The 12,426-nt window shown below is 49.6% G+C and overlaps 1 protein-coding gene across 7 annotated transcripts in view; it reads right to left on the bottom strand.

The window, feature by feature from the left end:
• Positions 1–12,426, bottom strand: part of SFXN5 (sideroflexin 5) — a 129,903-nt gene that overhangs the window by 53,531 nt on the left and 63,946 nt on the right. For all 7 annotated transcript variants that reach the window (XM_074398439.1, XM_039474036.2, XM_074398423.1 and 4 more), the window contains 3 exons: positions 6,170–6,223; positions 5,085–5,141; positions 3,608–3,673 (listed from right to left, as the gene is read on the bottom strand). In XM_074398439.1, the coding sequence (XP_074254540.1) occupies positions 3,608–3,673; positions 5,085–5,141; positions 6,170–6,223 (177 nt within the window). The remainder of the gene's footprint in view (positions 1–3,607; positions 3,674–5,084; positions 5,142–6,169; positions 6,224–12,426) is intronic.

The raw sequence follows: 12,426 nt of genomic DNA, 5'->3' as shown, positions 1-12,426 counted from the left end.
GCAAACTGTTAGATTTCAAAAATAACTTAAGACGGGATTTCTTTTTTATTCTCAAGCAAGCAGCCAGACATTGCCAAATCTATTTAGAAGGTTCACCAAGAGGCTGCTAATCCCACCCTGGTGGTCCAGCAACCAAAAGGAGACTTCACTTGGGGGCATGCGAACTGGGGATCCCTGATCCCAGGGTTAATCGCCAAGGTCAGGGCTCCTCTGAGTGGGGGAGGGGGCTCTCAGGGCCCCCAGAAGAGGCTGGCCTCCATTCCCACTCGCCCTCAGTCCCAAGGACCTGCTCGCAGCCTGTCGGCCCCCATCCATGCCGCCTGCTTGTAGGGACTCGTTTTAATTAATGCCAGAGCCGGGCCAACCACTGGGGCCATGACACTTGTTTGCAGGTCATCTCCTCCTAACAGGCTCACCCTGGGAGGGGATTTGTCACTAATTGAAGCAGAGATCAGTTAATGAGGCTGTGGGACCTGGGGTTCCAGAGAACAAGGGAAAGGAAAATAAAATAAAGCCTCTTTCTTCAGAGGTTTTGTGATTTACACACACAAAAGAAAAGCAAGCAAGCTGCCGATTTTCCAAGTCAGAAACTCCACTCCATCTGCCGGAGTTAGACCCTCACTGTGTGAAGACGTCAGACAGAGGGACGCTGCCACCACTAGGACTCGCAGATCGGAAAGGAGAGGGGCCTCAAGGCCAGCAATCAATCAGCGGCCTAATTAAGAAGTATTTATGGGGCAGTGGCCTGTGCTCCTCTCCATGGGGGAGAAACCATGGTGCCTGTCCCTGGCTAACTTGTAATCCAGTGGGGATGGGGCTGAGACTGCAGAACACTCAGGGGAAGGGGACACAGTGAAATTGAGCATGAGTGGGGAGGACAGGAGTTTCCAGGACTTGTGGGGAGGGAGAGTGGTACAGGCTGGAGTGGTTGGGGAAAGCCTTTCAGGGCTGCAGGAGCTCCCAGAGAGGAGAAAGAAGGGAGTCCCCAGCACAGGCACAGCCCCCAGTGAGGCCCAGCCCCTGCCCAGCAAGATCTCAGCTCTGGGAACCCCAGAGCGCTCCAAGTCCCCCAATAACTCTGTCTTCAGAACCCATACCACACAAATCTGTGCTAAGTTTGCTTTGGCAAGTGTTGGGATGGAACGGCTGACAGTCCCTCAGTTGGGGCAGTGAGGACTGGACATATAGAGGGCTTGGAGCGCTCAGAAAAAGTTTTTTTTAAGACAGGGTTTTGTTCGGTCGCCCAGGCTGCAGTGTAGTGGCACAATCATGGCTCACTGCAGTCTTGAACTTCCAGGCTCAAGAGATTCTCCCACCTCAGCCTCCTGGGTAGCTGGGACTACAGGTGTGCATCACCATGCCTGACTAATTTTTTTACATTTTTGGTAGAGACAGGATTTTGCCATGTTACCAGATAGGATTTTGCCATGTTACCCAGGCTGAAAAACTGAAATCTTGTTCTCCGTGCCCCAGGCCTGCAGAAGGAAGTCCAGCAGGACAGTGATCCCCTTCACTCACACCTTTCCATTCAGGGCCACTCAGCATCCTTCCCTATGTGGCCTCCTCTTCCCACCTTACCCCCGAGTCTCTAAGAAGGGAAGGAGATTTTTGATCTGTTAAACTAAGCCTACCATCAGCTTCTCTCATCACAAGGAACAAGGAGGTGACAGAGCCTTTTCCCCTACTCAGGAGAGCCCTTGGCCTTTACCCAGCGAGTCCCCAGCATACGGGACCCCCAGTTTGTCAGAATCCCAGATGAAGTCTCCAGCTGGGCTGCAGGGCAAGTAGGGTGGCGGGTCAGCAGTCTCTTGGTGAGTCATCTGAATAGGTCTGCAATGTCTGGCTTCTTGCTTTTGTGAAGACGTAAGGATTTAGGGAAGAGATTTTGGGCATGAGATGGGACATCCCACTTCACAGCTATTTGGAGATGACTTGGTCTATGTGGGAGTGAAATAAATGAGGCCATTTCAGGACAACCCCAAATCCCTCCTTTAGAAGAATGGTGAATTAAACTGTAGTGTATGGTACAATGGGTGATTATACAGCTGTGAACAGTTATTATACAGTATTTACTTAATGGCACTGGAAAGATGAGGAAAGTGGGTTTTACCAAAAGGTTATTATATATGAATTCTTCATTATACGTGAATGTTTTCTTTTTCATTAGAGATAAAGGCTTGCTATGCTGCCCAACTTGGCCATATGTGATCCTTCCATCTCAACCTCCTGGGTAGCTGGGAATACAGGGGCACACCATCTTGCCCAGCTGAATGGTTGTTTTCTAATTTTTTTCAATTTTTATTATTATCTTTTTTGGTGGGGAGAGGGAGTGCAGTGGTGTGATCTTGGCTCAGTGCAACCTCTGCCTCCCGGGTTCAAGCAATTCTCCTGGGTTGAGTAGCTAGGATTATAGGTGCCCATCACCATGTCGACTAATTATTGTATTATTTTAGTAGAGATGGGGTTTCCTCATCTTGGCCAGGCTGGTCGTGACCTCCTGACCCAGGTGATCCGCCTGCCTCGGCCTCCCAAAGTGTTGGGATTACAGGCGTGAGCCACTGCACCCGGCCTTTTGTTTTTTTAAATGGGGTCTCGCTGTGTTGCCCTGGTTGAAGTGCAGAGGCTGTTCACAGGTGCAATTATAGCACACTACAGACTCCAACACCTGGGCTCAAGTGATCCTTCCACCTCAGCCTCCTGAGTAGCTGGGACTACAGGCGTGCCCACTGTGCTCAGCTAAGTGAATGTTGTTTGGTTTTCATTTTCTAATTATTTTTTCTTGCCAGTTACATTAATTTATTGTGTAATGAATGAAATGACAGAGTTGTGAAGGGGTCCTTCACCCTCTAGAGTTGGCTATAGAAGGCCAGCCCAGTGGGGATCCAGAGAGAGCCAGACGTAGGCACAGGGGTGGGCTCAGGGCGAGACAAGCGTGTCAAAGGCCCTGGCAGCTTTACTCTGACTCTGACCCAGGCCCCTGACTGTGTCACTTGCCCTCTGATCTCCTCTGGGAAGCAGGGAGTCACAAGTCACACCCACCCTATGCTCACGCTCGGTCTCTGAACTTCCCCTAATGAGTAGCTGCTCTGGCCTCAAAGTACTGTAGAGACTCAGAGTGAGCCTAATGCCCCTGTCTTCAGCACTGACAGGTCTTTAGGAGAGGATGGACGTGTGACACCAGTAAAGCCACAAAGAGGGAACAGCGCCCTGGCAGCTCAGCAAGAGTTCAGGGGAGTGAGCACATGAGCCAGCCTTGCAGGGTCATTCCTGTGCGCCCCCCACCCCAGCCACATTACTCAGAATGAGGAGCGGCTCTTCCAAGCAGAGTGCTGGGCAACTGCAGCCCCACTCAAGGAAGATGTCCTGCCTTGGTGCCCCTGGGCACCACCTCACCTCACCTGCTCTCCAAAACAGGGAGCGCCAGGTTGTGCTCTGTCTACTGGAGCCTCTTCTTGGCCTGAAAAGCCTGTTCTGACAGCCCACCCACAGAAACCTGTCTCCCACATCCTTGACTGGCCTGGCCCTCAGAGAAGCACCCATGTGCAATGCTGAGTGAGGTGGCCCCAGAGCAGCAGAGCCAAGAAGGAGCAGGGGAGGGAGTACTCACAGCAATGGAGACGGCGCTGATGACAGCTCCCAGGTAGCCCTGGATGAACTTGGATACAGGTGAAGGCTGTAAAACAGAGGCAGAATTTCAGGCCCGCTGGGTGCCCAAAGCTCCCATATTCCCCCTCGTAAACTGTCCCAGCCAGCAAGAAGCATCCTGCCTACCAGCCTGGAAGGTGGGTGAAAAGACGCCCCACAGGACCACAAGGAATCGGGCCACCCTCAGCTCGGTTCCCAATGTAGAAATATAGAGCACTATTATCCAGGGAGATGCTGAAGGGCCTACTTCACTCCTGCCCTGTTGTAGAAAGGTCACTGGCAGATAGTGCTAGCTGGAGGTGGAGAACAGCAAGGCCAACATGGACCACTGACGGCTGGGGCAAGCAGTCTCCAGTTTAGAGGCTAAACTGGAGGGGGCTGTTTGGCACCTGGAGCACTTTCTAGGTGAAAATGCCAGGGTCAAGGCTCTCATAGGCCTGGTCAGCCCATGGAACAACTGGGCTCTCATGTCAACAGACGATAGCTGTCCAGTATCGCTACAAAAAAATATACCCCAAGTTCCAACACAGACAATTAAGAAAAAGCTAAGGAACTTGTCCTGTGCTACAACTGCAGGTTCAGAGATGTTTGGTTTAAGATAAATGGGAGTCATCCAGGCAGAGATGTCCATATATGAAGCCTATGAGAGAGACCTCGGGTGGAGGTTTAGATGTCAGGGGTACTCACAGAGCATCAGGCCTCTCAATGCCTCTGGCCCAGGCTAGCTCCTAACTCCCCTCCTCTCCCGCAAGGTTAGCAAATGTTAAGACTCTCCTCTACCCCCAAACCAACCGGCTCCCAAAGGGGACCTAGATGCATCCTGCCTTTTCTGCCTTTGAACTGAAGTGGGGGAGATGTGGCCTTGCCAGCAAAGCAGGGGCCCAGCAGCCCTTCCTGGACAATAGAAGGGTGACGAGGCCTCCACCGCAAGCTCTCCAAGGAGTGCAGGGGACTTTGGGGAGGAGGTATCAGCCCCGGATCCTCCCCACTCAGGAGCGGCTCTTCAGCTTGTGGCCAGCAGTTGGGAGCTGGGGACACTGAGGCAGCTTCCAGAAAGCTTGGAGGAAGCTTTAGGGGAATTTGGCCCCCAGGTAGCTGATATCATCATGATCCAAAACCCATGTGTAAGAGCTGTCAAAGAATCCGAAAGCCAGCGGAACTCATCCCTTGCACTGCTCCCATTTAATGGGCCTTCTTCACTTCATGTCAACAGTCCCTCCCCAGAGGACTCCCAGCCCAGAGACTCCAGCTGACCTCAGCCGAGTATTGTCTGAGTCAGCCAATCAACCTGAAGGGTTGGCATTTTAAATAAGATATCTGGAGGAGGGCAATGATTAACCAAGAAGCAGCCACTGATGGTGACATGTCACACTGTAGGGAGGCTGACTCGGCCTTCTCATCCTGACCCCCACTACTGGACAGAGGACAGTGATGCTCACCTTGGTAGCATTGCGGTTTGCATAGTTGACACAGGCATTGTGGCTCTGGTTCAGCCACTGAAAGGCAATGATGAGAGAAGTCAGGGAAGGAGTGGTCACCTCCTGGGAAGCCAGACGTGGACCCCAGGAGGCCACACATCCCCAGAAAGGCACAGCATGCAGTCTCCAGCTCACATGGTGCTGCCCATGCTGCTAGTTAGCATGGCCCACCATCCTGGTTTGCCCAGGACTGTGCTGGTGTTAGCATTGGAAGCCCTGCATCTTGGGAAGCCTCTCGGTTCCTGGATGAGGTCCTGAGCACCCCAGCAGTCCACCTGATACTGAGACAGTTAACTCTCCTGGAATGATGGCATTCACTGCTCCTGCACACCCCACTGCCTTTGTCACACCATCTTTATTATATGACTTGCTGGACAAAAGGTGGCCTAGAATGACTGACAGTCCTGCACTTCTTTCAAAAATCTCCCAGTTCAGTGTCCTGTACTTCCAGTTCCCTGACACAGAGGCTGTCAGGAGTTCTGTTCAAGGGAAGACTGACATTTTCTCCTAGAAGACAGATAGGTTTTTCTCCTGCCCCTCTGTCTCTGCACACACAAACACAGAGACATCCTCAACTATTTTCATGGAGTCACACCTCAGACTGTCTCCAAGGGCAGGGACCAGGGTTTGTGATGCACTTCATGACCTCAGGTTAGGCGTGGATTTACCTTCCTCTGTAGATGTGGGGGAGGCTGATGTCAAAATGAGGCTATGGGCCTCAGGGTCACTGACCTTCAGACAAGCAGCCAAGGGGCAGAGTGGGGGCAAGCCAGCATGTTCCAGGCAGGGACACGCAGCCCTCATCACCTATGTCCAAAGGTTAGAGTAACACACGGTGGCTTGAGACATGCTGGGCTGCTGGAGACCTGCTCAGCAGGGCCAAAGTCCCAGTTTTCCTTCAGTGGGTTCTGGGCTAGGGGAGGTGTGGGGGTGGACTGACCCTGTGTGGGGTCTGGAAGGGGCAGGAGACACCAGGACAAGGAGTTCTTAACCAGCACTTGTGTGGGCCCTTCCTTCAGGAGCCCTGTTTGTTGGGAGACTGTTACCTGCCAGAAAATAGTGGATGCCAGTGTCTGGTTGGGCAAGAGAAGACCGACTACCTATGAGTGAGAGAGAAGAAATGCTGAAAAAGGCAAAAGAAACATCCTATGCTTTCGCAAAGAAAAAATACACTGCCGCAGACGAGTGAGCTGGATCTGTACAAACTGATGTGGTATGCCGTGGACACACAAACTGAGGCCCACTGAGGGAGAGGGTGTACCATGGGAAAAAACCAAGTTGCAGAATTATATTATAGCATGATCTTATTTAAAGAAAAATCGTCTTATATATATACAACCATATACACAAACGCATGCATACACACACATCCCTAAGCATGAAAAAATCGGTAGCATGGATCTCTCTGGAGGCTGGGTTACAGGCTACTTTTGCACAAACTTAAATATTTCTGTATTCTTTTTAACAACAGACATGCTGCATTATTTCCACAACTGGGGGGCAATAAAAACAAGCAAACAAAAGGAATCCCTTTGTTTCCACTCAGGTTACCTGACTCCCTCTCACCCTAGACATCCTGTAAGATTTTTGTGAAAATTAAACAAAAATAATTTCAAAGGCCTTAAGTGCTTTGTAAATACAAGTTGGGGGAATTTGTATGTTATCTGTAAATTTCCATAAAGCAAAAACCTATACCATGTTTAAGTGACTGAATGAAACATAAATTTCTAATATTTGTTGAATGAGTAAAGGAATGAATGAAGAAATAAACCAATATACACATATGGCTAAGTATGGAAACATAGGTGTGGATCCATTATTTCAAAAGCCCAAATAGCACCTAAGACCCAGACTTGCTGACTGTTTTTTTGGTTTAAGTCAAGATGAATGGTCTGATTTTGACACTGGCCAAGGCTTGGACTTCAGGAATCCACATGTATCTCTCCAGTTTACCTTGTGAGTGTTTGTAGGCAAAATAACACCTACCAAGACCCGCTGCATATGGGAAAAATGTGCACAACCATCCACATATTGACTTATTTATTATTCCTATAGATAAAATGGCTCTTTGGCAAGAATTTCTGTAAGGAACAAGTATAAACACTAAATAATATGGAGTAAATCAAATTCTAGACATCCTCAGCAGCATTAGTAAATCATGTTTTAAACATTAAAATGTTTTAAAAGAGCGAACACACACACAATCTATAATTATTGGCTCGTATCCGTTTGAATAAAATTATATAATAAAGCTATTTCATAGCTCCAATGAGGAATTATGAGATTTTTCTCCCCAGAATGAGGTCCCAACTTAATTTTTTTTTCTTTGCAGTGGCAGCTCAGGGAACTAGAGTGGGAATCAGGGGAACTTGGGTCTTAGACTCAGCTCGGTCCTTGTGTGATCTCTGGCAGAAGATGATCCCCTTTGGGGCTCTAACTTTCTTACCTAGGAAAGTGAAGGAATTGACCTCAGTTTAAAATTCTACTCCCAGATTTTGGGTAGTAGGTGTGAAATCAACAGAGACAGTTTCATTGTCTGTAATGGGATCCCATCTGCTAAGGAGTATCCCAGGAAACCAAGGACCTCCTTCTAGCTGGGGGCCCAGTTAGAAGCCAGACCAGAGGGAGGACGCTGAGCCTAGAAGAGGGGACAGGGACAGGGTGGGGGGTGGGTGAAGGGGAATGTGCTCCCATGTGTAGCGTATGCAGGTCTGACTGCCTCCTACCACCAGAGGAAGTTAATAAGGCTGTTCACTGTTTGGAGCCCAGCACGTCATCCCCCGATCTGGAATCTACTGAACATGGTATCTTATGGACTACACTGTTTTCTCCCCTGAATCACTACTTGCCCCTGGAACTGTGCTTGGACCACCAAGAACGTCATAAGATACAGCCCAATGGGACTCACTGCATTTAACAGACGACTGTGTCCAGGACACTGCCCACAACACCACAGGGTTCCCTTTATAATCCTCTCCAGGGAAAGATTTTCCAGTCTCAGGGTCAGAAACTGTGCATCTGAGTAACCGGTGTGCCTTGCAGAGACTGGGCCATTTAACTGAGTCTCTCTGCACCATCAAGAAGTTGAGGCCAGCTCTCCATGGCCATATCTGCCAAGTGTACAGACCCACACTGCTAGATTCTGTGCCCAAACCTCACTCTGGCTTCGTTTTATCTTCCCTTTCCTAACCTTCCCTTTGTCTCATTTTCATCTTCACTTGATTTATCTTTAGTGACATGCGTTTTTAAAAGTCTTTTCCAGAACAAACTGGAGGTCTAAACTAAACTAGTATCCGGGCTACGTATCACTCACACACACACACACACACACACACACACACACACACGCTGCCCATGGCTCTGTGACCAGCGAGCTTTTACTTCGTTGGACAACCCCCACCTCCTATCCCAACCTCCTGCCCTAACATGGGTAGCGGGGGGTCCATGCTGGCACCTCTAACTGTTATAAGCATCCTCATTCTTTCTTAAAGAGATGGACTGACTGACTGATTTTGCCAAGCATTGCACTTACCATAATCCTCATACTAACCCTGGGGATCAAAGCAGAGATTACTTTTGATATTTTGCAAATGGGACAACTGAGGCTTAGAGAAATTCAGCAATCTGTCCATGGCTTCATTGCAAGCTAGAGAATCAGGTCTCCTGATTCCTGGTTTGGGGGCCCTGACTGATTTCAGGGTGTTCCTTTTCCAGCTCATCCCCCTGAGCACAGAGAAAGAGGGGATCCAGTCAGCACTCCACATCCATTTATGGGGAGCTTCTTCTGTGTACCAAGTTATTTGCTGTTCCCAATGGAGAACGCCAGAGAAGAGGAATGAGTGTGCATGCGCGCGTGCACGCGTGCGCGCACACACACATGCGCGCGCGCGCACACACACACACACACACACACACACATTCTTAACCACAAAAAATCAAAAACCAGACAAGAAAATAAAGAACATCCTCTATAACACCTAGGCTTGAAAATGACAAGATGATTTAATGAGGTATTTGGGTGTGAGTAAAGTTGATAAATTTTAACATTCAAACAGGAGTTCAGGAAGGGAGGGGTAAGTGTGTCTCGGCTATCTAATGGAGGAGGAGGTAGGAGTGAGTCGAGGGGGTGCAGACACAGGAGCAGGGACAGCTGATACAGCGGAGAGACTGGTCTGACTGCAGAGGAGGTTTGGGAGCCCAGAAGAGAGTCTGGAGAGGCTGAGGTTAGAAGACAGGGAGCACTGAGCTGCACCGGCCAAACGGAGCCTTAGGGGGCCATGTGAGGCTGAGGCAGGGAAGCAGGGATCCTGCCCTCCAGGTCCTTACAGTCAGGCGGGGACCAAAAGCACGAGGATGCCAGCCCCATTCCCTATTAGGCAAAATGCAGCACCATCTGCACAATCCCAGGAGCAAGAGCAGATATTTTATAACTTCCTTTTTTCTTTTTAAGTCTAAATTAAAAATAAATGTTCCCTTCAGCTCTCAGATGTATATCTCTGGTGCAACCTGCCCACATTCTCTCCCGCTGCCCTTTCCAGAACATGGCAGGGGAAAGGAAGAAAGAGATGGATAGAGAGAGGGAGCCAGTCCACCCAGCTTCAATGCCAGTGGATTGCACCTCTTCCAAGAGGGAAACGATTCAGGCGTGGCCACGCAGACGGGTGGAGAGCGCCCAGAATGTGGCTGGTACCAAGGAAAGTGGAAGGAGAGGGAAACAGGAGCCAACAGCTAGGATTTCTAGCCCAGCCTCCACCCTATCTTGCTGCAGGACCTTGGCCAAATCGCACATCCTATCTCTGCTCCCATTTATAGTTCGTAACATGGCTGAAGTCCTCTCTGCTGCTCCAGGCCCCTGGTAGCTGAGCCCTCTGCACATCTGTCTGTATTTTTGCTGTTCCCCTTCCCCTTGGGTGTTCCACCATGGACCTAGTGATTAATGCGCAGGCTCTGGTCGTCAAATACTGGTGCCAGCATTTACCAGCTGTGTGACCACAGGCAACTCACACAAGATCTTTGTGCCTGTTTCTTCACCTGTCAAGTGAAGGATAATCCCGGTACCTCTCAGGATGGTTATGAGGAAGTAAGGTGTGGAAGGAATTGGGCTCAGCGTGTGGCCTGCAGCAAGCGCTCTCTGGATGCCAGTTGCTAGTGTCATTCCTCTTCTCCCATGTAGTTCTTTCTTGGCCTTTGCTGGTTTCTTTCTCTGAGTTCTGCAGTCAGCATTACACCACTGAACATCATCTCATCTCCATCTTGTCTTGGAACACAAACCTTAACCCTCAGGGAACAAAGCTCCAGAAAGTAAAATTGGGGCTTTTCCCTGTTCTCCTGATGCCCCCCATGGCATTCAGCACAAAGCTGGGCCCACACTCAGGTATGAAAGAACACTGCTAGTCATTAAATAATTCTTGGCCAGGGAAAGATCTCTGCTGGACTGGGATAATCCGCTCCTGATTCCTTTTATGAAGTCCTAATTGCAGGGGGGTGGGGTGGGAAATTGAGTCTTCGGTCCAGATTATTTCCCACTCCCTGCATTCATACCCTTGCCACAGCCTCATCCCAGGAGGAATTTGTTTCCCCGCTTTTTGGCTCCACTTGGCCATATGAGTTGCTCTGGTCGATGGCATGTAGGAGGATGTGGTAGTGTGTTAGTTCTGGGCCCTGCCTCAGAGGCCTCATGCCTTCCTGCTTACCCTCCTGGGCATCTAACATTGCCACAAGAAGACATCCCTGACAAATCCCTGGTCCAAGGAGGAGGAGAGACAGGAGGGCACAGTCCATCCCAGGTCAGGTCACCTTCAGCTGACCACAGTGAGATGCAGAACTGCCTCAGTCAAGCTTTGTCTAAACCAGCAAACCCCAGTCAACCACAGACCCCTAAGAATGAATGCTCACAGAGCCAGGCACAGTGACTCACACCTGCAGTTCCAGCACTTTGGGAGTCTGAGGCAGGAGGATGACCTGAGGTCAAGAGTTCGAGACCAGCCAGGCCAACATGGCAAAACCTCATCTCTAGTAAAAATGCAAAAAAATAGTTGAGGGTGGTGGCAGATGACTGTAATCCTACCTATTTGGGAGGTTGAGGCACAAGAATTGCTTAAACCCAGGAGGTGCAGGTTGCAGTGAGCCGAGATTGCACCATTGCACTCTACCCTGGGCAACAGAGCCCACAGAGCGAGGCTGTCTAAAAAAAAAAAGAGAATGAATGAATGCTCACGGATGCCATTGAAGTGTTGTGGACATTTTCTACAAGGCACTGTGGTAGCAAGAGCTAGCTAATACATGGCTTACTACATATGAAGAGTGCCTATACTGTCCTTTTTAACCCAAAATTCTGTACCATTATGAATATGCCTTGAATTAAGTCTTCACTAGGGGTGCTGGTTCCTAAGCAGCCTTGCTTATCAAACTCACCCAACCTAGGGGTTATCAGCCCAACTCTGGGGCTGCCTTGATAGGCCCAGGAAGAGGGGCAGTTTGTGCCTGAGCCTTGCCTCCAGACAGAGTAAGGAATGGGGCCAATGGCACCCATATGGTAACTTGCTACAAGAAAAAATCACATCTTCACTTTGGACCTCCTCCTTCAGTGTATTCTAACTGCTGCAGAAAGATGAGGTCTCAATCTGGGAGAGAGGCACCCCCAAATATCTCAATCTGCTTGAACAGAAGCGGGACATGAACAGTTGAAGATAAAGGCAGGAAGGGTAAGGCCACTGCCACAGTTCTGTGTTCCATGATATCAGGACTCAGAACTGAGCAAGCCCCCATCCCCTTGGCCACCTCCCATACAAAACTCACTCAAACTACAGGAGAAGGGTTTTTTTTGTTTGTTTGTTTTTTTTAAGCGTCGGAAATCTGGAGAGGAAATGGGGTATGTGTCCAAACAATTGGGCGGTAAAACTGAAGCCAGGGGAAGACTACGGGGTACAGAACTGTCTCGTTCGCCAAAATAATGGTGGAAATAAACTCTCTCACCCTTCACCCAACCTCTACTTGGCTAATCCCTCCTTCCTTATCCTTCAGGTTTTAGCTTAGGTATCACTTCCGCCAGGAAGTCTCCTCTGACCCTCACAGTGAGGTCAGGTCCGTCACCTGTTCCCCAACACCCTGCGTGCCTTCTCTGCACCATTCATCTCAGCAGGAAAAAGCTGTGGAAAGTCTGTCTTCCTTGAGCGCTTCCATAAGCTTTTCAGGGAAACGAGGCCCCTCAACGCTGCCTCCTCGCATACCCGGGAGCCCTCACAGGTAGAGCAAGTGTCTTTACCTCTCATCCCTTTCTACCACACTGACTTGCTCAACTCCA

Source organism: Saimiri boliviensis, chromosome 1 (genome assembly GCF_048565385.1).
Source record: "Saimiri boliviensis isolate mSaiBol1 chromosome 1, mSaiBol1.pri, whole genome shotgun sequence".
In the NCBI taxonomy this organism is placed as follows: domain Eukaryota; kingdom Metazoa; phylum Chordata; class Mammalia; order Primates; family Cebidae; genus Saimiri; species Saimiri boliviensis.
Note: the sequence above shows the minus strand (reverse complement) of the source record. Positions and strands in the feature narration are given on the sequence as shown.